General features: G+C 42.8%; 1 protein-coding gene across 3 annotated transcripts; it reads left to right on the top strand.

Moving 5' to 3' along the window:
* The first annotated feature begins 582 nt into the window (after positions 1-582).
* USO1 (USO1 vesicle transport factor) lies at positions 583-26,425 on the top strand. Of its 3 annotated transcripts, none has more exons than XM_085057705.1 (25): positions 583-750; positions 1,011-1,097; positions 1,218-1,282; positions 5,650-5,729; positions 9,340-9,440; positions 10,334-10,436; positions 10,592-10,647; positions 10,905-11,025; positions 12,309-12,487; positions 12,925-13,065; positions 13,864-13,952; positions 14,438-14,592; positions 14,843-15,048; positions 16,038-16,058; positions 17,328-17,438; positions 18,095-18,213; positions 18,414-18,595; positions 19,481-19,602; positions 20,508-20,646; positions 21,404-21,567; positions 22,097-22,186; positions 22,947-23,033; positions 24,381-24,479; positions 24,931-25,146; positions 25,532-26,425. In XM_085057705.1, the coding sequence occupies exons 1-25, from the start codon at positions 685-687 to the stop codon at positions 25,607-25,609; spliced, it is 2,877 nt and encodes a 958-aa protein (XP_084913831.1). In that variant the 5' UTR covers positions 583-684; the 3' UTR covers positions 25,610-26,425. The 3 variants fall into 3 exon arrangements, with proteins under 3 accessions (XP_084913831.1, XP_084913830.1, XP_084913832.1); XM_085057704.1 differs by having other exon boundaries at positions 14,837-15,048; XM_085057706.1 differs by lacking the exon at positions 16,038-16,058 and having other exon boundaries at positions 14,837-15,048.
* The last annotated feature ends 290 nt before the right edge of the window (positions 26,426-26,715 follow it).

The following is a 26,715-nucleotide window of genomic DNA, read 5'->3' as shown; positions in this document are numbered from 1 at the left end:
TTGGAGTGCTGCTTCTGGGCTGTTGCTCCCCAGAAGGAATCCAGAATATGTTGCAGTAGCATCCAACGGGGACATTCAGCATCTGAAATTTAAGTACTTTGTGCTCTTCTCTTGGATTGAACAATCAGTATTATCTAAGTAAGGTTTTGGCTCTCACTGAGGTGACTCAGTTTCAAAAAGATTTGAAAATTTTCTACTTGTAGTTAAGAGTAGCTTTCACCTTTTCGTTTTTCATTGGAATACAATTTCTGAATTTCAAGCCTTAGCGTTTGCCTAGGGATTGTTTTGGATGCACAGACCCCGAGCCGCCGGGGGGGAGCTGTGTTACAGGGTTATGCTGGTTTTCATTTTCAGACAGGTTAATGCTCTCAGCATCTGCTTTTCATCGTGAGCAAACGTGCAGCGAAACGCTCTGCGAGCTGACCTGCCATTCAGATCTGCTCGGGGCGGTTTCTTCCCACGAGCAGCGCGGGCAGCGCGGTGCACCCCGAGCGGTACCGGGAAGAGCAGTGCCCGCTGGCGTCACTCCGGAAGCGCAGCCGCCGCTCAGGCGGGATTCCCGAGCCCAGCCCCGCCCGCCGCCGCGTCGGCTCCACGTGGCAGCGCAGGCGCGGCGGCCGCTTCCGCGGGGCGGGGGGAGCGGGAGCAGCGGGGCCGGGCCGAGCCGAGCCGAGCCGAGCCGCCATGAACTTCTTGCGGGGCGTCATGGGCGGCCCCAGCGCCGGCCCGCAGCCCTCGGGAGCAGACACGGTGAGCGGGGAAGCGGCCGGGCTGGGGCAGGGCCGGGGCCGCGGGACAGCCCGGCTGGGGCCGCCCTGTCGGCACCTGCTGTGCCCGTCCCTCTGACAGGCCCGGGTGGTGCCCGGTCCCGCTCGGGGACGTGAGCTGCTGGCTGGAACGGGGAAGGAGCGGCTCTCCCGTGTGTCTCCTGACCTTAGGCTGTGTGTCGGCAGTCCCCACTGCAGCCCCGGCGTGCTGTCTTATCCCATGTGTTGTATGTACGCTTCCAGATCCAGAAGCTGTGTGACCGAGTAGCTTCTTCCACGTTACTGGATGACCGGAGGGATGCTGTCCGTGCTCTCAAGTCATTATCCAAGGTAAGTAGCCAACTTCTTGAGTAGCGGCATGAATTTCAAGTAGCTTTGTCAGTTAGTGCTAGAAAGGCTTTGTTTGGCGTTTGGGCTCGACCACTAACAAACTGTCTCTCCTTCAAACAGAAATACCGGTTGGAAGTCGGCATACAAGCCATGGAACACCTCATCCGCGTTCTCCAGACAGACCGGTAAGCATCCTGCAGCCACTTTGGGCCCCTGCCCCCACCCTTCTCTTCTGCTGAAACAGCAAATGCAGACCTGGTGCCCTGTACTGACAAAGCTGGGAGGGCAGCTGGGTTTCTGGGAATTCCTCTGCCACCTTGGCTTTTTGTGCTGATAAACTTCATTGGAGCCTAGTCAGAGGTGGAAAGAACAGAATTTCAGGAACCAGGATGAGGGACAGAAAGCCAAGCTCTAGAGTGAAGGTACTATCAAAGTGTGTCTTAATGCTTATCAGGGGCATCTTCCCACTGCTGTAGGAAGGTGAGTCCAAACTGATCATGTTAACTACAGGGTTTGAAATAACCCAGATCAACCTGTTGTTGGGTAAAAGGTGAGCTAGACAGAATTGGGAGGAAAAGAATGAAATCACCAGGTGTGTGTTTTTGCTGGTGTATGTTAAAAAACGAGTTGGTAGAATAATTCTGCCATGAGGAGTACTGCAGGCATTGGCATGGAAGGGTTCAGGTAAACAGGAGAGTAGGACTAAGGCTGCTGCTACAACAGATGGCACGAGTCCGAGTGCTCTGTGTGGACTAGGATGTAATAATTATGCAATCCAGTGTTTGGAATATCTTTGTTATCCATCTCTGCAATCACTGCTGTACCTGATGGTGCCCATATGTTGTAATGTGGAACCTGTTTGCAGTGCTTGGATTTAAGCTTCAAATACTGCGCCTACTTGGTATTTAGGTAGGCAAATGTATGGGGATAATATTTCAGTCTGGATTTTAACATCAAGCTGGTAAATTTATACAAAACAGCCATACAGCTGTGGAATACCTAAATTTGCATGCACTGGAAGGAGGAGCATGTCCTTTGATGCCAATACCAAGGAGAATTAGGAAAGCTGCAGTTCAGTGTCTGGAAGGAGGACTCCTGCTCCAGTTATGGATATAGGACACGAAACCCTTCAGTGCTCAGCCCAAGGCTGCTGGTTGAGGTCTTTCTTGCCTGGCCAGTTATGCCAGCTGGGAAGAGGGTGTGAGGTTGCTGTCTAGGCAACTCCATGGTATTCCTATTCTGTGGACTGGGTAGTTGAAAATGAATGTCTGACCTGGTGCAAACAGTGAAAGGGAAGGTTATAGGAGTAACTGTCAGGGATGTGAAGGGGAAGCCCTTTAAAAAACCAGGTTAAGGAGCCTACTTTCATCCACTTATCTGCTCTGAGGGCAGATTTGAACTTTGAAAAGGGAGGCGGGGCTGATCGGCTTGAGAAGGCAGCCTGAACCCTTCAGGGCAGGGACTTGAGGTTTTTCAGTGCTTTTTGGGCTCCAGTTGATCCTTTGGAATTTGTGTGTGCTGGAGTTCTGTGTGTACATCTTGTGTGACTCAGGCTGCAGTTGAAAAAAAGAATAAATACAGGGGCTTTTTGGGTTTTCAGCTGAAGAAATGCTGTCTTGGACAAGGTGTTGATAGAGTCATTTGCTATTGCGTGTTTGGTGGGCCAGCATATCAGCTAGGCCAAGGGTTGGGTGCTGTGGCTTCTCTGAGAGAGAGTTGTAGTCCCTGTGTCTGATCAGTGTGGGTGTTGGATGTGTTGGAGTTTGGGTTACTGTTTGGTGTCAGGGATTGTGCAGGTGAGGCTTTAGGGACTCTTTCAATGGGAATCAAAACCAGCTCAACTGATTAAGTGTTTGATAAGGGAGTCACAGGCTCAGCCGTCACCAAAGCCCAGTGTAATGGGTCTGTTGAACTGGGAGGCTGCTGGTGTGACAGACACACTCTTTTGGTGCGTGCCCACAGACCTGATCTTTGGACCTTTCCAGTGTCCGCCTGAAGTACCCTGAAGCTTTCTGCAGAAGTGGAAAATGTTCTTTTCCACCTGTTCGTTTGTTGTTTTTTTTTCTCACTGCAGCTGCTCAAAAAGAGAAGTCAATGACTGACTCAAGTTGTCTTCTCACATGTCATTGTATTCATGTGAATCATGCACGTGTGCTGCCCTGTGGCCCATTGGCTGTGTTGCTGTGAAGTTTAAGATGACAGCAGGTTTAATTTGATTAGAAAAATGCAAGTGCTGCTTGTGTCCAGTTCTCAGTTCCTTGGATCCTGGGGTCTTCATTTGAATTAATTACAGCCTTTACCCTGAAACAGCAATATACCACTTCTTAAGTGGAAGACATCATTCTGCTTCTTAAACAGTTTACTTGTAGGTTGCCTGAAGCTCTGTCTCTTGCTCAAGTGCTTAAAACTTGTGCTATAGAAAACTGACTTCTTTACCCTAAGTTTTCCAGCTCTGTGAATCAGGCATCCTGGAACCTGAGTCAGCTTTTACATATTCCAGACTTAGACACACTAGAATTCTTATGCCAGATATTTCTTTAGTAATACAAAGTAGTGATCTGGTAGAGGGCTTTTATGGACTTGTTGAGATGTTGCTACATCCCACCAGGGATTATTTTGAAAAAAAATTGGCATTTGACTGTAGAATGGGCCAATACCACCTAACTGTTGGTGTCAGAGAAGGCACTGGAGTGAGAAGTCAACTTGATCCTTAACTGCTTTGTTTCTACGTATATTAAGATGTTTTTGAGTTTCAGTGTGATAATTGAAACAGTTGAAAGTTTGTAGCCTAATAACGTGGACCTAAGAGATGTTTTGTTTTTTTTTTTCTCCTAAGGCACAAACCTCAGTTATCCATGTGCAGGACAATCAGTGCACAGGTGCTTTCACTTCTGTGTGGTTCTGCTGTAGTTTGTGAACTGAGAGGGCCCTGACATCTCGTTTGAATGTCATGTAAAATCACCACTAGCAGAGGCAGGTTGGCTGAGGTGGCTTGTGCTGAATTCTTGCACAGCACAAAGCCTGCCTCTTATGGATGTCTGAGAAGTCTTATTTCTTGGCTGTTTTTTACTATAGAGCAAAAGCAGCTTCAGCCTAAACAGAATAATCAATGAGATGTGGTATGTGCTGAACAGCAGATGGTAGCAAGGCAGTGAACAGCAGAGGTGGGATGCTTCTGTCCTCATTTTGTGATGTCAGATCTTTGAACAAGAGAAACAAGGCCTGCTTTTAATCACGTGTACATTAAATTTGCTTATTGTTTTGGAGCTGCTGTAATTTCCATAACAAGGTAAGTTATGAAATCCTTCAAGCTGTAGCTTTGCTTTTCAAGCTTCTAAGAAATAATTTGTATGTTTTTAGATGTGGAATTGTTTCATTTCTATGAAAAGGAAAGCACAGACTTAATAGTAATGTGTTGAGGAACTAAAATGACAGTAAAGGGAAAACATAAGCAGGCTGGAGATATGATCTTACCTGCTAGATGAGACTGTTTCCATGGACTAAAACTAGGTAGTTGTTCAGGCCTCTGCTCTGAACCAGCCTAGCAGCCTCATGAAATGCAAATTTATCTTCATGTGGAGCACTTACTTGGAATGCCTTGGAGATCAGTGAGAGTAAATACTTAGGAGCTGGAGTGAGAGATCCTGTTTTGATAGTCTGCTTTTCAGATGTTTGGCAGAGTAATGAAAGTGCTATGAGGTGTGCCCTTCTGCACTTGGAGACACCTTCCCCTGTGACTGTATGTTTTGTTTTCCTTTTTTTTTACCCAATTATGCTTTCTTTTTTTTTTTTTTTTTTGTTTTTGGCTTAGGAGCAACAAAGCAAGTAGCAGAAATGGTTATATTCTGCCCCATAAACTCGAGTGCTGTGTCTTGGTTGTAGCATAGGGTTTACAGATGTTTCAGTCTTGGTAATGCAGAAGAAACAGATCCCTCCTGAAGCAGGGCTTAAGAGAAGACTCTGGGTGTGAGCAGGTGAACTAATGCTTTGGGGTTAGCAAAGCTTCCCTGCAGCTTCCTGGGGATGCTGGAGTTCAAAACCCTTCAATAATTAGGTTTAGTGGGTTTGGTGACACAGAGGCCACCTGTTTGCGAGAATTCACAGCTGTTACTGCGTTCCCCTGGAGCTCCGAGGTTTGGCTCTGGTTCTGTCTGACAGTGTAGCAGGCAGGGTCTCACCTGGTAAGGTGCTGAAGCTTGTCAGCAGCTTCCTTGGGTAACTTTCTGGCAAGTCTGAAGCATTCCCAGAGATTTCTCCTGGTATAAGAACAGGTTGGAGGGAGTGACTCAGAAAATTAAAGACACCTCCAGTGAAGAGTCCTGTGGGCACCTGGTGTCACCAGACTCCCTGAGGCTCACCTCAGGAAATGGATTTGGGAAAAGGAGTTTGACTCTGTTCAGGGAGCAGACAGCTCCTGTTTTTTTGGTACTGCAAAAAATCTGTTCTTCTTACTTGGCCTAATGCTGCAAAGGGAACTGCCTGGGCAGAGGAGCAATGTTGTAAGAGCAGTTGGAAATAAGTCATTAAAGAAAAGTGGTTCTTTCATTTGCAGTTCAGATTCTGAAATTATTGGCTATGCTTTGGACACGCTCTACAATGTAATATCCAATGACCTAGAAGAGGAGGAGCAAGGTAAGCACTTGGTAGTAATAGCTGTATTAACTGTGGGGTTGCTTTCCCTGGTGCTTTGTTCAAATTACCAACTGTAATACTGTGATTTACTAATGCTTACTTAGACTTGCTTTGTTATTGTATAGCTCTTAGGACAATGCTAAAAATCTTGTATGCAGCTTGCATTAAAGTAACACTGGATCTCTTGCTTATTAATTTTGAACATTTTGTTCTGTGAACAGCATCCAGGTTGAAATCAGATAACTGATTTTTTTTCTGGTTTGTAAGCCAAGAATCAAGTCTGTTGCTGTTGAGAAAGGATAGTTCTGGTGGTTACTGTCAAATGGGACATTACCATCTCATGATTTAACAAGGATGTTGAGATGTAAAATCTCAGGTACCTGTGATAAGGTGCTACATTTAAGTGTGAAAACCTTGTTTAACCCTGCTGTGGCAGTGGAGAAAGAGATTTAGAAAGATTCTACTTGTCTTTGTCTGTGCAGCTGGGCTGTGAAAATCCATACCACTCCTACCTGTTTGATTTTTGAAGGCCATTAAACTGGTTTCAAAGGCCAATAAATGTTTTTCTAAACCATATTTCAAATTGTGCTTAACTTACTTGGCTTTCTTTTCCATGTTCATCCACTTCCCCCATCTTGATAAAAAGGTTTAGAACAAGATCTGAGTTTCATGGTGCTGGTGAATTCATGTTTGTGGTAGAGGCCTTGGTTGTGGACTGGATGAAAGTGTTGGCAGATCTTTACAAAGAGTAAAGAATTGTCCATCTGGAGTTGTGTATGAGAGATGACCAGGGTTGGAAGGGTTCTGGGGTGGTTTAGTTTAACCCCTTCCATAAGGACTTCCCGGAGGAGTCCGGCTGCTGTAGGAAGGCTGGGATAGCTGCTTTGGAAACCTGAGCTTATGCTGTAATTGGTTGTGCTGTGTGGAAAGCTGTTCAACTTATAAACCTGTTTCTTGTTTCTTTTTGTTTTATCTGCACTGACAGATGACTCTGAAGGTAAAAGAACCTTTACTTATATAAATATGGCACTTGGTTTTAGCCCTAGTTGCTACTCCTGCCAGTAACACTTGCTGCCATTTAAAAAGGACACTGTAAAAACTTGCACTGGAGCTCAGGGAAAACATTTTGCCTTCTGCTCTATGCTTACTCTTTGGAGCTCAAATGTGTTTCCAATTTGATTTCTGCCATGACTTGGCATGTTGAATGCCAGCAGATCTCCAGAGACTGCAATAATGATAAATTCTTAATAAGGATGTCAAAGATGTGCAGCCCCAAACTGGTAGGATTTTAAGGGGCCAAAGTTTGTGAACAGAGTTTCTGTTTGCAGGAAGCCTTGAAGCTGGACACCAATGCATGAGCTGCACATGAGCATCCTTCACAGTGTCTCTTTTAAGCAATGCATGTTAAAATACAGTGTTCACTTCTGCCCTAGGTTATCACTAATGCTTTGCATGTTCTCCTTTTGAAACTGATTTTATCAAAATGCACTACAGCTGTTTATTTTAGAAATAGTTCTAGTTTGCAGTGCTGCTTGTTAGTGAATTGCTAAGAGCTGATATTACTAGATGGAAGCTGTTGGCTTGATTTGAGATAGCCCTGGGAATGTGCAGATTTAAGGAACAATTATGGGTAGAAGGCTGGTTGCAAGATCTCTGGTGTAAGTGGAAAATAGTTTCCCTTTGCCTGTTTAGTGTTTTATTAAACATAGTAGAAGAAATATTTGAAAAGAAAAAAGGTGATTTGGCCCTTTCATAGAAGAATTCTGAGCTAGAGTAAGAAAAAACAACTACAGCCTGAGAGAGGCTGTGCAAGTTGTGAATACTGCTTAGGTTTTGCCTTAGCACCTGGAATTTGTGCAAGGGCAACAGTTGGGATCAAGAGTTCAAACACTTGCTATTTGTAGCTGAGGTTGGGACAAGGACAAGATGTTCAGTCACATCTCATGGAAAAGTCCAAGTGAAATATTTTGACTTCAATTTTGAAAGTAAAGTATTTAGGCTTTTTGGGCTCTATCTCCTTGGCCTGCAGCCAACTACAGGATGTGCAATCCATGTATGATTGATTCCCAGCTGAGTTGCCTCTTAGTCTACAGCAGCAAGTGTAGAAGCTGAACTTGTGTGGAGTTTTTACCTTCATTTATGTAAATGAATATATGTAAATTCAGGAATGGCCCAGACTTGATAAGACCCTCAGCTTTAGAGAGATCACTATTGGACTTATGTCCTGCTAGATGCTATGTGCCTGGGCTGGAGCTATTTTTGCACATAGTCTGTCTTCCCTTCTAATATTTTTTTGTAATATTTCATCATTTCTGCTGCTGTAAATTTAGAGCAGAGTGTTGCTGGTTCTCTGTCCCTTTTGTAAGCTGTGCACTGCTAAGCCTGCTTCAAGAGGGAAATACAGCTCTATGAAGTGAGAAATTATCAGCTTCTCTGGTGTCTGCGAGGCCAAACAAAACTTTTGCTGCATTGGAAATCTTTCACAAGTAGACCTTAGAAAGTGATACCTTGCTTTGAATTGCCATCACCAACAGTTTGAATTAGGTTAGTTGAATTAAAATTGTATTCTTGGCACCAGACTTTTGTAGTAGTCTTTTGATTTCTCAGTTTTGCCATAGCCCAGCAAGGTGCAGAGTGTGGAGATGGTGTGTGGTCTTTGACCCTTTTGGTTGCTGCTCAGTTGCTAATGGTTTGTTACTGTTTACTTGATAAGGCTATAAATCCTGTACTTCAAGTAGGAGGAAAAAAATCCAAAGATTTTTGGATTTGGTCAGAAATTAATTTGTTTTACTCTTTATTTTCTGTTTATTTTTATTTAAAAAAACTCCTTTCCCTTTGAATTAGAATTGCCCTTACTCAGTTTTTCAGCTGACATGCCTTAATTATGTCAACCAGTGGTACCTACATGCCATTGTTTTGTGGAACAGTTATGTAAATTGTCACTCAGCCTAGAAAAATAGCAGTGGTGCAGAGAAGCTGTTTGCATGGGGTTTTGTCATTTTGTGGGATACTTTTGCATTTGTTTTTTATTCATGCAACAGTGATGCATGAAATAATGAAGTAAGACGATTCATGTGCTAGCCCAATGCTGTGTAACTGTTAAGTGAATAATGAAATGGCACTCAATTCTGGCACATTTGAAATCAATTCAGATCCCAAGACTGGCAGGTTTGATGCTTATCTGTGTGACACTTTGTCCCTTCCTGATGTTTAGGTCTTTCCTATTGCTAAATCAAATAGAATAATTAAGATGTTTGGGCCATGTAGTATTAGATGGTTTATATTCCTTATGCGTCAAGACTCTTGGTGTAAAATGTACTTTGCTTTTGCCCCTCAGTGTAGGGTACTTATAAGGGGCTGCTCTTTTGGATTAGTGGAGCTATGTCGGGATGTAGCTGCTGAGATTCAAAAGTTACATTTAGAATAATGTAGGTTTTTTGTTTTGTGAAAAGCTTGTTTCGGTGTTAGTTGTGAAAATAATTCAATTAACATTTCTAGCAGTGACTCAAAATCTTTTGGTCACCCATGGCCTTATTTTAGTAAGAATAAGAATCACAGTTGCTGAAGTTGTTCCAGTTGTGTTGTAATATGTTGTTTTTTACTGTTACAGAAGAAAACTCAGCAAAACAAGTTGATGATTTGGGGAGTCAGTTCACAGAGATTTTCATTAAACAGCAAGAAAATGTCACTCTGCTGTTGACTCTGGTGGAGGTGAGTAACTGTTATATTTAGGTTGCTGAGAGATGGGTGGTACTTTATTAATGGAGAGAGCCCTGGTTTTGTCCTCTTAGTGAAGCTGGTGTGAGGTGTGCTGGGATCTAGTGAAGGTGGGGCTGGGGGTGAGTCAGGACTGACCTGGATGAAGGCTATTAGTGCAGCTTTTAAAGCAGGGTAACATGGAATAGAATCACAGAACCATTTAGCACCTCCAGGATCATGGAGTCCAACTGTTAACCCAGCACCACCATGGTCACTGCTAAACTATGTCCCAAAGTGCTACATCCACATGTTTCCTGAACACTCCAGGGATGACTCCACCACTGCCCTGGGTAGTCTGTTGAGTGCCTGACCACCTTTTCAGTGCAGAGGTTTTCCCAAATATCTAATCTAAACTTCCTCTGGTGCACCTTGTGGCCATTTTCTCACCCTGTTACTTGAGAAAGGATTTTGGTTACTTAATTAGAAACAATAAAAATTACTGCTCCCCAAACAGCAGTGGTTGTCCCTTGTGCACGGATTATTTTTCAGATGATCATTAATCATCATGAAACAGTAATGTCTGAGATACAGTTCAAGTGGAAAGGGTGACAGCTATTTAACTCATTTTCCAATGGTTTTATCCTCATGGACTGCCTTTTTACTTACAGCTGTTAAAAATTTTGTTCCCAAACTAGGACTATGATAGTGCTTGAGAGAGAGAACAATACAAATACTCTATTCTTTTTTCCTTTCCTTTGAAGTCCAACTTCAGTAAAAAACATGGTATTTTATTTTTCCCATATGGAACCCATGTCATGCTTTGAGCAGTATTAAGCATCTGTCAGTGTATCTGAGGTAAATACTGAGGAGTTCATTACTTAACATACTCTTTTTCATCCTTTCAGGAGTTTGATTTCCATGTTCGTTGGCCTGGAGTGAAGCTACTGACATCTCTCTTAAAGCAGCAAGGGCCTCAAGTGCAGCAGATTATTCTGGTCAGCCCCATGGGTAAGTGCTTGAATCCATTGCTGATAAACTTGGACCTTGATGCTCAGCAGACATGGCAGCAGCCTAGAGGAGTCTTGAGCAAGATGTATTAAAGACCTCAGGCATGAAAAAGCTTCATCTTTTCATGCCTTTTTTAAAAAACCTGTGTCTTGCAGGTGTTTCCCGACTGATGGATTTACTAGCAGACTCCAGGGAGGTTATCCGAAATGATGTAAGTATATCAGTACGGAAGTTCTGTATGGCCCCTTGGCAACCTCTGTATCTGTGTATTGAGGCACAGGGGAGCCACTGCCTGGTGCCCATGGGGGATTTGAATGTGCTGAGTTGCAGAGCATGAGGTTGTGTCCTGTGATCCTGGCTAAGGATTATGCTGCTGATTCAGCATCCTTCTAAGAGCTGTGACTTGTGAAAAGCAATGGAGTTCTATTAAAACCCCAGTGTGATTTCTCTTCTCCTCCACCTGTCAAGGGAGTCCTGTTGTTACAGCAATTGACCAAAAGTAATGCAGCCATACAGAAGATTGTTGCCTTTGAAAATGCCTTTGAGAGACTTCTGGATATCATAACAGAGGAAGGAAACAGCGATGGAGGTACAGTGAAGTCCAAGACTTAGCCTTGTGCCTCTTCAACAATGAGCTAATGTTTCCAGGCTTACCTTAGTGGGTGGTTTGAGCTCCGTCATTGGGTAAAAGGATCAAAATTTACAGACTGGTTGTAACAAATTAAGCAAAAACAGATTGACTAGGTAGTTGTGTTTCAGTGTCTTTTGAAAAATTGGCATACTTAGTTAAAACATCAGGTCACTCCTCTGAGCATGTGTGAACGAGTTAGTGTGTTCTTGCTTGACTTAGGCCTGTGAATGTATGTAGTTGGAATGGCAGTGTCAGATGTGTGTGCTGCATTTGTCACTTACTGAGTTAAGCATCTGCATTCCTCCCACGAGATCCTTGGATGCTTGGAGTGGCTGAAATGACAGCTTGCTGTGTTCCTTCAGTTGCACTACTAGCTTCAGTTTTCTGGTCAGCTCCTTCACAAGTCAGTTACCTGTTGGGAGGGGAAAAGAATAAAAAAAATGAGCAGAAAACAATGCAGCACTTAGGGGCTTTTTTTTTTTTTTACTGGCAACACTTGAGGCTACTACAGTCTGTTTCAGTAACATGACAGGTTGCTGTTTCATGACCTTTCTGTAGGCTGCAGGAGCAGTTAATGCTTCTCTCCCAGCTGTATTATTCCAGATATGTTAGCATGGAAATATTAAGCAAACGTTGATTTAAAGCTGCTATTTTTAGGCAGTTAATAATTTTAGGAGACTTGTTATATCAATTCCTAAGTGCTGAGACTTCTCTGCTTCCTCCCCCCCCCACTACTTACCTGTTCCTTAGATAGCAGAAGCCTTTATCTGAGGGTAATCAAAAAACTAAAAAGTAGTTTTGAAATGAGTTGAAGATGCTAGCCAGTGATTAAAGAGAATGAATATGTAAGCCAGGAAGAGCTGCTGCCTTGGATTCACAATGCAGTTCAGGAGGAACTTCATCTGAATGCATTTGATAGGGACAGTGTAGTCTGATTTTGGAACAGGTGAACTTCAGGACATAAAGGGAATTATGAGGTTTTGTTGGGGGTTCTTCCCATTTACCCACTTAACTGATATGAGCTGTACATGCTTTGGAAATTTGCTTTGGACTTGTGGAAGAACAATTCTGGTTTCACAAGGTTCATAGTTATTGATCCAAGCCTAATGTGTGTTAAGAATGAAGAGCTCAGAAATGTGTGCTCTATTCCATCTAGAACATCCTCAGGGTATGGACAAGCTAATTTGTTTCCATGTGGCATATTTTGATTCACTTTATTGTGTGATACTTTATCTCACCAGGAATAGTGGTGGAAGACTGTCTCCTCCTGTTGCAAAACTTGTTGAAAAATAATAATTCCAATCAGAATTTCTTCAAAGAAGGTTCATACATTCAGCGTATGAAGCCTTGGTTTGAGGTTGGAGATGACAACTGTGGGTGGTCTGCACAGAAAGTAACTAATCTTCACCTGATGCTGCAGGTAAAATGCTGCTTTCAACTCCTAATTATCAATGCCAGTTCTCTGTCAGCTCTCGTGCAGTGAAAAGTGTAATGTCACAACTGTGAAATCCATTACTTTAGCTTAGAATTAGCTACCAGTGCTCATGAGCTGTGCTGCTTTCAGCACAAAGCCTGTCAGAGGTGATTTTGTGACGGCTGGCATATTGCTTAACTTGATGTCACTTGAAATGTAACAGTGATTTAAGCTAAAAACATAATTAAGGGTGTTCTATGTAAAGAATCCCCCAGTATGCAACTGAAAATCAAGCAGCTGTATGTAGCTATGAGATAAACATTCTGTTCATTGTCTCCATTTTATGAAACAATTCTATTTCATAGTTAAACTTCAGATGAGTTTGGTTTTGCATTCAGAAGGTCTCAGGCTCTCTTGACACGCAAGTGTTTCCTTCTCTCTAGCTTGTGCGGGTCCTGGTGTCTCCCACAAATCCTCCTGGTGCCACCAGCAGCTGTCAGAAGGCCATGTTCCAGTGTGGGTTGTTACAGCAGCTCTGCACAATCCTCATGGCAACCGGGGTTCCTGCTGATATCCTGACAGAAGTAAGAGGGGCAAATGGATGTATGGGTGGGAGCAACCAAATGGGTGATAACAGCAGTCTGCAGGGATAGCCAGCTGCTGCAGAGACTGACTGAATATTTGCCAAGCAAGTATTTCAGATGCCAGAGATGTCAGCTTCCTGTGTGGGCTGCAGAAATGGAAGAGTCATTTACATTGTATTCTGCAACCAGAAAGGATTTGGATTTGCCTATTTTTTTCTGTTGGATTTCAACATATCCCAGAGCAGCTAAATTGATTCATGATTTTCCTGGTCTGGGGGTGGGTTTCTTGTAGGTTTTATTTTTTTATTTATATTTTTACAAATATTCTAATTTGATAGGCTTCCAGTGATGAGGGATTTTAGCTTCTAGAAAAGTCCTGCCAGCAATGTAGGATGAGGGGTTTTTCCCTTGACAAAACCATGTACTTGGATTGAGCATGGACTAGTTCCTTTATTACAGTTGTTAATTTCTTAAAAGGATTCACCTTTTCACTTTATAAAAATGTCCAGTTGAGCTGTTTTTGCTATCATAGCAAAACTGATCTGTCATAGATGATGAATCTAGACATAACTCTGTGAGGTTTTTTGTCCCTTAACCTTTGCTCAGCATCTTTCACAGCTGTTAAGTGCCTTGATTTCATGCACATTAGTTTTACTTAAGTCTTTGAGCTGAGACTTCATATGTGCTTTTCAATACTGAACTGTCAGGGTAATCTGGAATAATTCTGAGAGATCTAGGTGGTAGATCATGGCTCACATTTAAACATGGATTTAACTTTTTTCTCTGCCCTTTCCCTAGACCATTAATACTGTATCAGAGGTCATCCGAGGATGCCAGACAAATCAAGACTACTTTGCCTCTGTAAATGCACCTTCTAATCCACCAAGGTAGAGAAAGAACTCTTTTAGGTAATAATGTATTGGTATGGGCAGTCCAAAGGAATTTTTAAATTCCACACTTGGAATTAAGATCCAGAGCAACAGCTTGAAGTTCATAAGGGGTGTTTTGGATACAGCATTAAGGTGTCAGGTGTGTTTGCAGAGAGATGAGGCCTAGAACTGATACTATGTGGCACCTGAACAACAGTTGAGCAATGTCTGAGAAATTCTAGATCGGGATGAGCTGCCACTGTCAGCCAGAGGACATTCTAAAGGGATTTGGAGGCAAGGGGGACAGATTGTCAGTCTCTTGATCTGTGTATAAATAACTGAAAAACTTTTAACGCCTTGGGTTTTAATACCATTGTTTGAAATAATAATAGATACACTGGTAGGCCAAAACACCTTTCCTGTAGAATACACCCAGATTGTGTGCCTGCAGTTGTCTTCATTCACAGCTTAGCTCTAAAGGCTTTTCCTTGGTTTCCCAACAGGCCTGCAATCGTAGTGCTGCTGATGTCCATGGTAAACGAGAGGCAGCCATTTGTGCTACGCTGTGCTGTTCTCTACTGTTTCCAGTGCTTTCTGTACAAAAACCAAAAAGGACAAGGAGAAATTGTCTCAACGCTCCTGCCATCCACTATTGACGGTAGGCCAGGGCACCATCTCTGCAGTGAGTTCTGAACTAGGGCCTGTTTAATGCACCAGCTGGTGTCTCGGGAAAAATAATTTACCTGCTGTTAAGTGACTGATCCAGGTGGGGTGATTTGGCTTAGATTTGTCTAAAACTTCATTAGTTTGATTTTTCCGGGTTTTAGCTGTGTTGTCTTAAATATTTTGCCAGTTATGTGGCTTGTTTTAATCTCCCTTGTACCTCTTGGCCCCTCTGGTAGCTACAGGTAACTCCGTCTCAGCGGGTCAGCTGCTCTGCGGGGGCCTCTTCTCCACGGACTCTCTGTCCAACTGGTGTGCTGCCGTGGCCCTGGCCCACGCCCTGCAGGAGAACGCCACGCTCAAGGAGCAGCTCCTGCGGGTCCAGCTGGCCACCAGCATTGGCAACCCGCCCGTGTCGCTGCTGCAGCAGTGCACCAACATCCTCTCGCAGGTACGGCACTGCCTGCCCCGCCACGGCTCGGCTGGCTGGGGGAATGTCCCTCCTGGGAGGGGACATCGCAGGGACACAGCTCTGGGTGTCCAGGGACAGCGTCCCTCCTGGGCAGGGGCATCGCAGGGACACAGCTCTGGGTGTCTGGGGGAACATCCCTCCTGGGAGGGGACATCGCAGGGACACAGCTCCAGGTGTCTGGGGGACTGTCCCTCCTGGGCAGGGACATAGCAGGTACACGAGTGCTGGCTTAATGAGGAGGAGGAGGATTCTTTTGCAAGCTGTTTTTGAAGCTTTGCTTAAAGCACTCACTCCTTCAGGGGAAGGAGAAGAGCAGCAAATCTTGCTTTTCCATCAGATTGCTGCTTGATGCTGCCTGTTCTGACTAGGCCCCAAAGCATCAAGGCCCTAAACTTGGTTTAAAGGGCAAGGCCAGCTGGCAGAATCCCCAGTCACGTTGGGTCTTTTCACTGAAGAAGTGACTGTTTGGTATTTAACCTGAACCTGCTAACCGGAAACACCATGAAAATACCAGGCTGTCATGTACTGATGGTTGGCTTTGCTATGCACGGATAAAAGCTTTTTTGTTTTTGGGCTTGTTCAACACGTTAATACCTGGCTCAGCAAATGTCAAGTGAGTCAAGTTCACCTCCTTAGCCCGTGCCTCCTTGTGACATTCACCTCTGTTAGAACCATTTAGGGAAAAAGCCTGTGTGGTAGTAAGGAAGTGGTTAACTCTGGTGGCAGTTAGACTTTCCTGCAAGTGAAAATAATGGCTGGAATTTTGAATTTGTTCCTAGACTTTTCACCTGCTTTAGCTAAAAATAGCCAGCATTCATTTTTATGCTGTTTCTGTGTAAGGTAAATTTGAGTCAATACAAGTGCTTGTCATTCTTCAGCCCTACATGATAAAAGGCACTCAAATATGGGGGGATGTTTATGCAATGTTCCACTTAAAGGTTCTCAAGTAATATGTGTGTAACTTGCAGGGTGATAAGATCGACAGACGGGTATGTATGTTTTGGCACAGCTTGGGCATTTTCCTGCCAAAAGCAGGCCTTTCCCTCTTGTCTGGGGTCTGCTGGGGAGGTTTTCTTTAACTGCTTTTTGATGTGTTTCCACTTACAGCTATGTGTTGCAGTGGTTTGGGTTTTCCCTGGCATAACAAACTCTTGGTGCCTCCATGGGGATCTTTGGAGGTGCTCCCCAAAACTATGGGATATGTATCTTGGGCAGCATGGGTGCTTTCTTTCTAGGGGGGCAAACTAATTGACCGTCTGTTCACATAATAGGTGTGATTTCTTACAAGGAAAACTAAAACTGTTAGAAATAGTGTTTTCTGAATGACCTGTAGCAAACAGCAGGTACCATCAGAAGTGGGGATATGCTGCTGATGTCCTGACTGCTTTCACCTGCCTTCCAGCCACCTTGTATTTTCTACTTACCAGCAGAAATGTTAACCTTGGCCCTGCAAGTTCTGAGTAGCAGGGATTTCATTATGAGCAGGTGACCCCTGAAGAGTTGTTTGACTTCCAGGCTGTTACTTAAAGTACTGCTGAGTTGGTTATTAGTGGCACAAAACCAGGTGTTTCTGCTGTGGAATTGTGTTGTGTTTTACCCTGTTGATCACAGATGGATGCTTGTTTTAGCTTGGCTGTGCTCAAATAGCTGCAACAGAGACAAATTAGTAAGACAAGTCAATTTGGAGATGAAAACTAATTTTGTCTAACAAAAATAAAATGCTGCAGTTAGCATTTGTCTTACTGGCTTAATTTGCATCTTGTCTGAACCCAAGTCCATTACAGGATTATTGTTCTTTTACTTAGGAAAGAACACTAGGAACACCTGGCAGTTTATACTTAGCAGGGGAGGTCTTGGTGATTCATCTTTTCTAGGGAATCATTACCTGACTAATGTACACTTTGTTCCTTCTTTTTAAGGGATTTTGTGTATGTTCCTTCAAGTCACCCTTGTGTTAAAAATGCAAAACTAACATGTTGATTTTTATATTGGTGCTGATTTGCATAGAGTGATGTTTCACATCTGTGTTGCTTGCTGGTTTGCTCTGAAAACAGTTGAATATGAATGGTTTAATGCTTGTTTTATCCAGGTGTTAAAGCTGGTCAGTATAACTAATGAATGGGTGTTTTGAAAGATATGACTTGTAGTTTATAAAATGATAAGGTGGAAGTAGGTGAGTTCTGATCCAAAACAGCTTAGGTTTTGTATTTTAGTCCTCTCTGTGGAAAGGTAATGATGGGGGTGTTTATTCTTTACAGGGCAGCAAAGTACAGACCAGAGTTGGACTACTGATGTTGCTTTGTACTTGGCTGAGCAACTGCTCCATTGCTGTCACCCACTTCCTTCACAATCCAGCCAATGTTCCTTTTGTATCCTTGACCTGCTTCCGGAGTAGAACCCCTTGCTTAGACATTACTTGGATTATTAATCTTCAAGTTAAATGTTTGTCCAAATCAGTTTACAGGGATTTTGTATAACATAAAAGAAAATGCGTTGGGCCAAGAGACAAAATCAGCCTTTTGTTGCCAGTGTTCTGTGTACAGTGACATGTGTGTAGGATGCACATAGCAAAGTACAGTGGAAAACTGTCTCAGTCTGCCAGCCAAGTGTGTTTTTAGTGCAACAAGCCTGTTGGTATTTTTAGTGTGAATTAAGCTTACACTCAAGAAGCAGAAAGAATGCTTTGTACTTCCGTTAAAGTTAATTTCTATGCTTCTTTTTCAGGAAAAAATTAGTCAAGTACATGAGTACATAAAGCTAAACTGGCACCTTATCTGCCGGTGTGTTTTGGAACAAGTAAATCTCAGGTTAAACTGGCAGCTACCGAGAAATTTATGGGATACCACTGATTACCAAAGTTCTTCCAAATAGGAGTTAACTTAGCAAGGGTTTTGTCAGCTCTTTTGTCTTACTTCTTAACAAAGCTGGGGTTTATGTGTATAAATAAAAGGGAATGTATACAGGGAGAAGTGTTACATGTGTTGTGATTATGAAGTATCTCCAGTATCCTTATCAAGAGTTCTAGCTTACAGGGCAGATAGCTGAAAACCTTGGAGAAGAGGAGCAGCTTGTCCAAGGCCTGTGTGCACTTTTGCTTGGCATTTCCATCTACTACAATGACAATTCCCTTGAGAATTACAGGAAGTAAGTATGATAGAGAAATAACAGGGCAGTGGGCAAAGGTTCTGTGAAAGGCAGGTGGTGGTTTAAGAGGCTTTTAAATGGGACAACAGTGCGGTTAAGACTTGAGACAGATAATTAGAGTTGTATCTGCAGAACCCACCTTGATGGGTTCATTTCTTGTCCAGTTGTTGCACTGTCATTGATTTGTCTCTTCCTTGCAGAGAGAAACTGAAGCAGCTGATTGAGAAGAGGATTGGCAGAGAGAACTTCATTGAGAAGCTTGGCTTCATAAGCAAACATGAACTGTATTCCAGAGCTGCTCAGAAACCACAGCCTAGTTTCTCTAGCCCAGACCACATGATGTTTGACCATGAATTTACAAAGCTGGTAAAGGAATTGGAAGGTGAGATGGTATAATCATTTCTCTAGTTCTTGTCATAAACTGATGGATGAGCTACCAAATATGTTGAGTGTTACCCTCTTGAAAGGAGTGTGATGACACTAAAGGTTATTTTAATAGCTGTAAGTAAGCATATACTCAAGTTGCAGTTTAAGTGTTCAGTAAATTCAGTAATTCTAACTGGATTGCCTGATATTCTTAGTTGAAATGATTATTAATAGATTCTGTGAGTTACCACAGTGGCCAAAAGGTGTTTACCTGTGCTCACATGGAAACTCAGGTATTGAGCACATACAATGGTCATAGAGAAGCTTCATTTGTTGAAGTACATAATCCAAGTATTTGCTGTTTCTAATTGATTAAAAAAAAAAAAGGTGAATGGTGAAATTCTTGGCATGTTAGGAAATGGACACTTTCTTTAGTCTGTGCTTCACAGATTGTCATCATCCCTATATTAATCCTGTCCTGTATTAATATTGCTCTAAACTTAAATTGGTCTAGAGAAAGAAAAAACCTTAAAGCAGCAATGGTAAAGATGGATTTGTCCAAGCAGCTTCATCTGTGTGTTGCCCTTGCAGTCATAAGTTTTTCATTTATTTGCAAATTGATTTGGGTTGGAGCTGTAGTGGAGCCATAGTGCAAGTAAAACACAACTCTTTTGAGAGCAAGTACTCAAAACACCCATTTACTTGTCTGAAACAGAGTAAAGCAGTAAATGTGCAAACTGCAAAAAAAATCACCATTTCTATTAAACCTTTGTGGCAATCCCTTTTTTAACGTGCAGGTTGAGTTTCTAATGCTATGAACTCAAACTCTGTGAGGCTGTGAGACTATTTTGAGGCCCAAGATGTGAACTGGGCTCTAGTTGACAGACACTGTTTTTGACAGGTGTCATAAGTAAAGCTATTTACAAGTCCAGCGAGGAAGATAAAAAGGAAGAGGAGGTCAAGAAGACATTGGAGCAGCATGACAGCATTGTAACTCACTACAAAAAAGTCATTAGAGAGCAGGTAAGAGGGAGCTGGACCATACATGTGCTTCTAAAAGCTGTTTGTTTTGTCCTTTGGAGGCACTGTGGTGCACTTCTGTCCCTCTTGGTCCAGAACAAGTAACAAGGAATCTAGCAATATAGAATGCTCCTAACAGCAGTTATGTCAAGGTTCAACTGAAACATCAGTTTTAAGAACACTGGTTAAGTTTGGTTTTTTTCTTGGGGTACATGCTCTTAGCTGTGTTGGAGTGTTTCTTTTCAAATGAGTAACTGGAAAACTCACAGCCCTTCAGAGATGCAAGTCTTAGTTCTGTGCTCTCACTTTTCAAAGATGACAAATGAAATGGGGCTGAATGAAGAAACGGTTTGTTGGTGAAGTTTGGGTATACCTGCTGGGATTGGACTCTCAAAACGTTTTTCCAGTGGTAGTTGACTCGTGGTTGCTGCAGTTTAGATGGAGGAGTAGAGGAGCAAAGCAAATTAACTTAAACTGGTAATGGGAAACTGAAGCAGGTGTTTTGAGTTAAGAGATCAGAGTATGGAGTATGTGAGGCATTAGGTGCCCTTGGAAACTATCAGAGGCTTTACTGAAAGTGTGATGTCTGTAGTTAACATGATTTCTTTTAAGAGTCTTGAAGTAGAAGACTAAGCAAATGTAGGCTTTAGAGTGCTAGATAAAAATTACAATCAGCCAATTGCCCACATTTCCCTTTGTTCTCCTGTAGTTGGTGTGACAGGCTACTGCTGTCTTTCCTGGCTGTTTTTCCTAGGTATGGCTATCTGGGTTTGCAGGGGGCTTTCCTGCTCATCTCTCCCAGGTAGCATTGAGTGGTGGAGCTCAGGTTTTGCTGCTTTCATTCACCTTCCTGACAGAATTGTATTCAAGAGTTACTAATATAAGTGCATTTTTTTTCCCTTTCACAGGACCAGGAGCTTGAAGAACTAAAACAACGGATCAACACTTTAACATCTCAAAATGAACAGCTCCAGGCTACAGTCACACAGCAAGTCTCCCAGATCCAACAGCATAAGGACCAGTATAATCTCCTGAAAGTACAGCTAGGTAGGCTTCATGAGTAACAGTACAAAATTATCTTGCTTGTGCAAAGATGTTGTGATTTCTGCCAAGCTGCAGCAGAGCTCCAGCAGACACAGCCTTTTGGGTTTAAGAGCTCACAATTGCTGTGGGAACTGCTGGCAGAGGTTGCCTCTGCCTTGGATAAAGTTAATCCAAACCAGTCACTGCCTGTTCAGGTTCAGAACATGACCAGATGGACCCTGGAGTGTGCTGAAGTTTGGGTCTGGAATGAAAGTGTGAATTGGGGAAGACTATATGGCAGGTGTGCAAGACAAAGCCTGTTACTGTCACTAGAGAAATTGCTAATTTCACGTGTAAATAAGGGCAGTATGTTCTCCTTATACCAAGGTCAAAACGCCTGATAAGCTAGATATGACATGATTAGAAGAAAAAAAAAAAAAATAAAAACTGCCTTCATTATTGCTTATGATTAAAACCATGTAAGGAAACAATTCTCTTCAGAATTTGTCCATGCTGCTACTTTGGATGAACTGAATGGCTGAAGCAGCAGGCGAGCATACATACCTGAAGGAATTGCAAATGAGAGCTCATCAGTGTTTATTCTTTTTTATATGTAGAGAATTCTTAAGTACTGTGCTTTGGTCCTGTAGTTAGAATGAGAATGGCTTGTATGGCCTTGTGGGACAGGAGCAGGATGGGTCACAAGTACTTTGACTGGTGTGTTGGAAACTAAGTTATAGAGTTGCTTGTTTGACCTTCCTTGTAAACACTTGCTGTTTAGGAAAGGACACCCAGCATCATAATTCCCATGGTGACACATTTCAGATGAATGGCATTCAGACAGAAGAAGTGAGCAAACTGAAAGAGGAGTTGGAAGAGTGGAAAAACAAGCATGAGCTGCTGCAAGGGCAGTTAAGGGAAAAGGATTCTGTGATAGAAAAATTGGTAAGTGCTGTCTCAGCAGAACTTGATCCAGCTGCCAGTTCCTGGTTTCAAGTGTAACTTGCCTTAAGCTGTGCATGTCCTCGTTGTGGTGGCAGCCAAGCCATCCTGGCCAGCTGCATGCTGGAAATAGGGAATCTGGTGGGAGATGTCTTGAGCAGAGCCTTGTCTGCTCCACTCTGTTGCCAAGAAGAATTGGTGTGGAATCAGTGGTTTTTAGCCTGTTTCCAAAGGGTGGGGAGAAAAATTGGCAGGCATCTCCTTGGAACTCAGTGCATTGTCACAATGCAGGGCAGTATGTGCTGTGTTTATTTATTTGGTGCATGTCTCCTGCTGGTGAAAGGTTCTTCTGCACCCACCTGAGGACACAAATCCAGCTGCTCTCATTTTATCAGAGAGCTTTCATGTGCATTGCTTGTGGCTTCTCTGCTGGGAATTTTGATGATGCAAGAACAGCTAGCTGTTTTTCTGACAATGTGACTACATTTAGAATTTCAGTAATAAGGCTGCTATTTTCCTGTTGTTCCTACAGAACTCTTCCCAGTCGGAATTGGGAACTACAGAGCAATCTTCACAGACCAGCAAATCTGGTGGCTTGGAGCACAGTAATGAGCTGCAGAAGGTGAATTTGTGGTATTTGAGCAAAGCTGGGGTGAACAGGGGTAGCTTGGGATGGGAAAGGAGCTTTACGCTTCAGAGAGGAGCGTTGATTTCTGAATGTGTTGCTGCTTTTCATCAGGTATCCTTGTGATGATGGTCCTAATCTTGGAGCATCAAGGTTATGCATCTAAAAATGAATCAGTTGTTTTTACTAAGCAGGTTTGAGCCAGCAGAAGACACTTGAATTGACTTGCAAAATGTGTTTATCCAGTGCAAAATGTAGGTTTAAATGCTGATATGAAAGTTTCCAGGTACTGGATGTACAGCACAGAATAAGTGTTTCAGTAACTGGAGATTCGGTTCTTTAAGGTAGCTGTTGCTCAAAAAATACCTGTGAGGGTTTCTTTGTTTGGATAGCTAATGGTGGCTGGATTAATAAGTCGTCATGGTTTCCTGCACCAAGAGGGGCAATGCACAGAGGACACCAATGGGAGTGCAAGTGGTATGAAACACCTTTATACAAGTGACTGAAGCTCAGACAGGTGGCTTGGTTGGGCATTCCACAGAAGAGGGTTTGTAAGAGCAGGGTGGACAATGATGCATGTTGCTGTCTAGCTTTGTCATTTAGGGCAAGAGCTGTTGTGGTTCCATGAGAGGCAGCTTAACTATTACATTTGCTAGTATGAAGCAGTTAGTGTGGGAGCATTTAACCTCAGGAAAATATAATGTGAATATCTTGTTTTATCCAATGAACTGAAAAGTTTTATCTCTGTTTCCCAAAGGAGTTAGAAATGCTCAGGAGTCAGATACAACTACAGTCTGCGGAAATCTCTAAGCTTCAGATGGAGAACCAAAAGCTGCAAGTAATGGTACCAGTGACTAAGTTTCTTCTTTTATCTATGGGAACTAAATCTTCAAGACTTGCCTTCCTGCTAGTGTCTGTAGCTACTTTCCTAAACCAAGCTTATTTTAAGTGCACACATGAGCAAGTGATTCCAACAGTGTTTCAAATCAAGTAATGAGTTACCCAGACAAATCTCTCATGAGCATAGAGGGGACTTTTAGTCAAGTTGGTGCTCTCTGATGGCACTGGTCCTCAGTGTTTTTAAACAATTATCAACTATTGGGTGTTCCAAGCTTCTACTCTAATTAAAGGAAATAGTCTTTGTGAGGCACAACTGTGTGATACCATACACGAGAGAGATTATTATTCTTACAAGCACTTGAGGATACTAATTTGAAAGTTGATGTACAGTTGAAGGGCAAGTGATAGGTTCATCTGTCTGATCAGGCTTCCAAATACTGCAGAGGTTTTTTTGGCTGTGTGCTGAACTGATGAAGCAGTAAAGCCTTGTGGCTAAATAAATGTGACTGTCTTCAAAACTAATAAACAGCTTTAGAAAGGGAATGTTGGGCTACAGAGCCTGAACAAGTTGTCTGAAAATGTTCCAGACACTTCCACAACAGAGCTAACAAATCAAGCTGCAGGAACATGATGGGCCACAGGAAAAATTGACAAACAAGTGTTTAATATACACATGGTCTGAGAGAGGCAGGCTCAGCTGCTCTGACGGAAGATGCCTTTGCACATGACACGTGTTGGCCATGTGTGCTCATGAGGCAGAGGCATCTCCCAGTGTCCCACCAGCTGTCAGGCCACCTCACAACCATCCTACATCCTCCTGCTTCCCTTGCTTGGCGTACTGGCTTAAGTGCACTCCAACTTGAGAGGCAATTGTCTCAAATTTGTGCCATGTGGCAGTTGTAGCTGACAGGCAGCTGCCACATTTTGGAAATAACTTTGTGTAGGGCTGACTGAGGTGAAAATGTTGCTATTTTTAGTAGTCTTATGCAAAGAATTGGATCTTTAGCCTAATAAAAAGACTTCTGTGGCATTTGAAAACTATCAGAGTGAAGGTGGATTGCCTGTAATAGCGTCTGCTGAGAAAAAACCCTTTAAGTCTTTCAAATGTAGATGGTGTGAAATTAAGGTTTCACCTTGTGTTCTTCTTGGTGTGTACATGTGTCTACGAGTCTGAGACCCGAGGAAGCACAGATCTGTTTACTGATGCCTTGCAGCATGGGGTGTATGTCATTACCATACCTTGGCTATGTTGTGAAAAGAAAATACATATACTTTTTTAAAAAAGACTGTGTCATGTCTCAGCTTGCTCTCTTAGTATGTGCAGCAGTGATAGAGAATTCCTTGTCCACAGAATACAACTGCAGATCCCATGTTAGGAGACCGTGGTGCAACAGCAGCAGCCAGCTCTGAATTAGAGGGACGACTGGAGCAAGAAATAAAAGAACTGAAGGTTGGTAGTGGGTGAGCACCAAACCAAGCCATTGGATACTCAGCCTTCAATTAGGAGAGCTTCCAAAATAGCCAAGGCTAGTGCAAGTGGTTTGTTTCCTCAGCATCCTCAGAGTTGCAGGCTCTGTAAGGGAAGTTGGATGTCTCCTTCACTTTGGAAATGACAACCTGTCTGCCTTTAAGCAGTTGGTAAGGACAGTCTAGGGTATAGCTTTACCCTGACATGGACAGTCGAGTTTGACGGGGAGGAAGGTAAACACTGTTAATGTTGTTCCTGCTTTATCCAAGTTGGTAATAGTTAGAGTAAGGATGTGCAAGTGTGTGTGGGAGCAAGGCTACAGGAACCAACAGTGGGTTGGAGCTGCTAAAGGTTGGGTATAGAATAGGGTACGGGGCGTCAGCTTTTCCTATGCTTGTATTGTAACCTGAGGTGAGATTTTTCCTGTTGCCAGAGTGAAGTCAAAGCCCTTTCTGAGGAGAAGGAATCACTAAAGCAGCACTTGGACTCATCCAGTAGTACGGTTGCTATATTGCAAGATGAGAAGAGTAAACTGCAGCGAGAAGTTGCGGAATCCAAGAAAGAACAGGATGATCTCCTGGTGCTTTTGGCTGACCAGGATCAGAAAATATCTGCACTGAAGATCAAATTGAAGGACCTTGGTGTACCGGTAAGTGAAGCAATCAGTCCAGTGAGTTCTCGGGTCTGAGGCAGGTGTGGGCACGGTAATACTTGATCCAACAAGCCTGATGAGGCCCCTTTCTGTAAGTAGAGGGGAGTTAAATCTGTCAGTTACTTTTTCAACTTATTTTGGCAGCCATCAATGAAAGATGACCACTGCCTGTTGTCCCCAGTAGTCAGCCATCTTCAGCAGAGAAGTAAAGAACTGTGGACATTACAAGATGACAGTTGCATTTAATAAGCATTAATTGATCTGGCATAGTAGTTTTAGGTTATCTTTAAGCTTATTTGCACTCAGCATTTGTCTTGCCCTTAAAAGGTTGGATTAGAATAAGGGATATTACTGCTCATAACAGATGTTGTATTAATTTCAGGTTGAAGATGAAGATGATACTGAATCTGGAGATCAAGGGGATGAGGATGAGGATGGGGATGAAGAGGAGCAAGACTAGGATGCTGTTGTGTGTTACCATGAAAACTAGATTGCATTGTTATTGGGGAAAAATCTATTACTGGCATACAAAGGAAGACATCTGCTTATGGGAAGCAGATGGGGAAATGACAACCATGGGCCTAGTTACAAGTTACTCAAGTGTTGGAAAATCCTTTGTACTAGGTAAAGCAAACAAAAATCACAGTTTCAGTTCTACATGAATATCCCAAGTTGTACTTGTTTAGAAGTTGCTTCAGACACTGTTTAAAGCAGGGGATGACAATGTTGCTGGCTTGGTTCATTGTCATTGACAGTTCTGTGCATTTGTCTATGGTTTTAACTTTCTCGAGCTCTTAACATAATTAAATACGAAAGTATTTGGTTTAACATCTGTCACATGGAGTCATTACCCCTGCCTTCAGCATGGAGCTTCATTGTAGCTTGTGGCTTCCTCTAAAGAGCAGTGGGAGGCAGAAGGGTTGGGGTGGTCTGTGCCAGCCTGGGGGCTGGTTCTTGGCGTGCCTGTGGACCTGCACAAGGTGTGTGCCTGGACACCTCCCTTGGCTGCACTCAGAACCTCCTCGGGAGCCACAACGCTCTGCTAATGATATGGAAGAGTTTTCATTGAAAGCTGTGCAAGAAACGTAGCCTTTGGGTGAAGAAATGCTGTGGAAAACAGAGACCAGTACATTCTAAGATTTACTGTGCTACTGTGTCAGCATAAATATAAGTTAAAATCTTATTGACTACTTCAGTAAGGAAATGAAAACTACTCTGATTTATATAACTTATTGGCTCTTTATGAGTAAATAAAAGATAAAATTTTAAAAGAAAACTGAGAAGGGTAAATGCATCAAATTTTTTTGGTAATAAAGAGATTATGTCTACTTAGTCCTCATTTTATTTTCTTGTCTTGATTTAAAAAGCATACATTATAATACACACGAGTTTAAAATCAGCCTACTGTGGCAGATTAATGTAATAATATACCACATACTGAGGCTCTTACCACCTGAGTAGAGAGGAGTGGGGATTCAGTTTTTGTTTTTTGGAACACTACAGCCGTCAGTGACTGTTAATTTTTTAAAAGGATCGAAGAAAATTAAACAAAATCATTCTTAATCA

The sequence above is a fragment of the Lichenostomus cassidix genome, chromosome 4 (assembly GCF_008360975.1).
Source record: "Lichenostomus cassidix isolate B80296 chromosome 4, HeHo_3.0, whole genome shotgun sequence".
NCBI classification, from domain to species: Eukaryota; Metazoa; Chordata; class Aves; order Passeriformes; family Meliphagidae; genus Lichenostomus; species Lichenostomus cassidix.
Note: the sequence above shows the minus strand (reverse complement) of the source record. Positions and strands in the feature narration are given on the sequence as shown.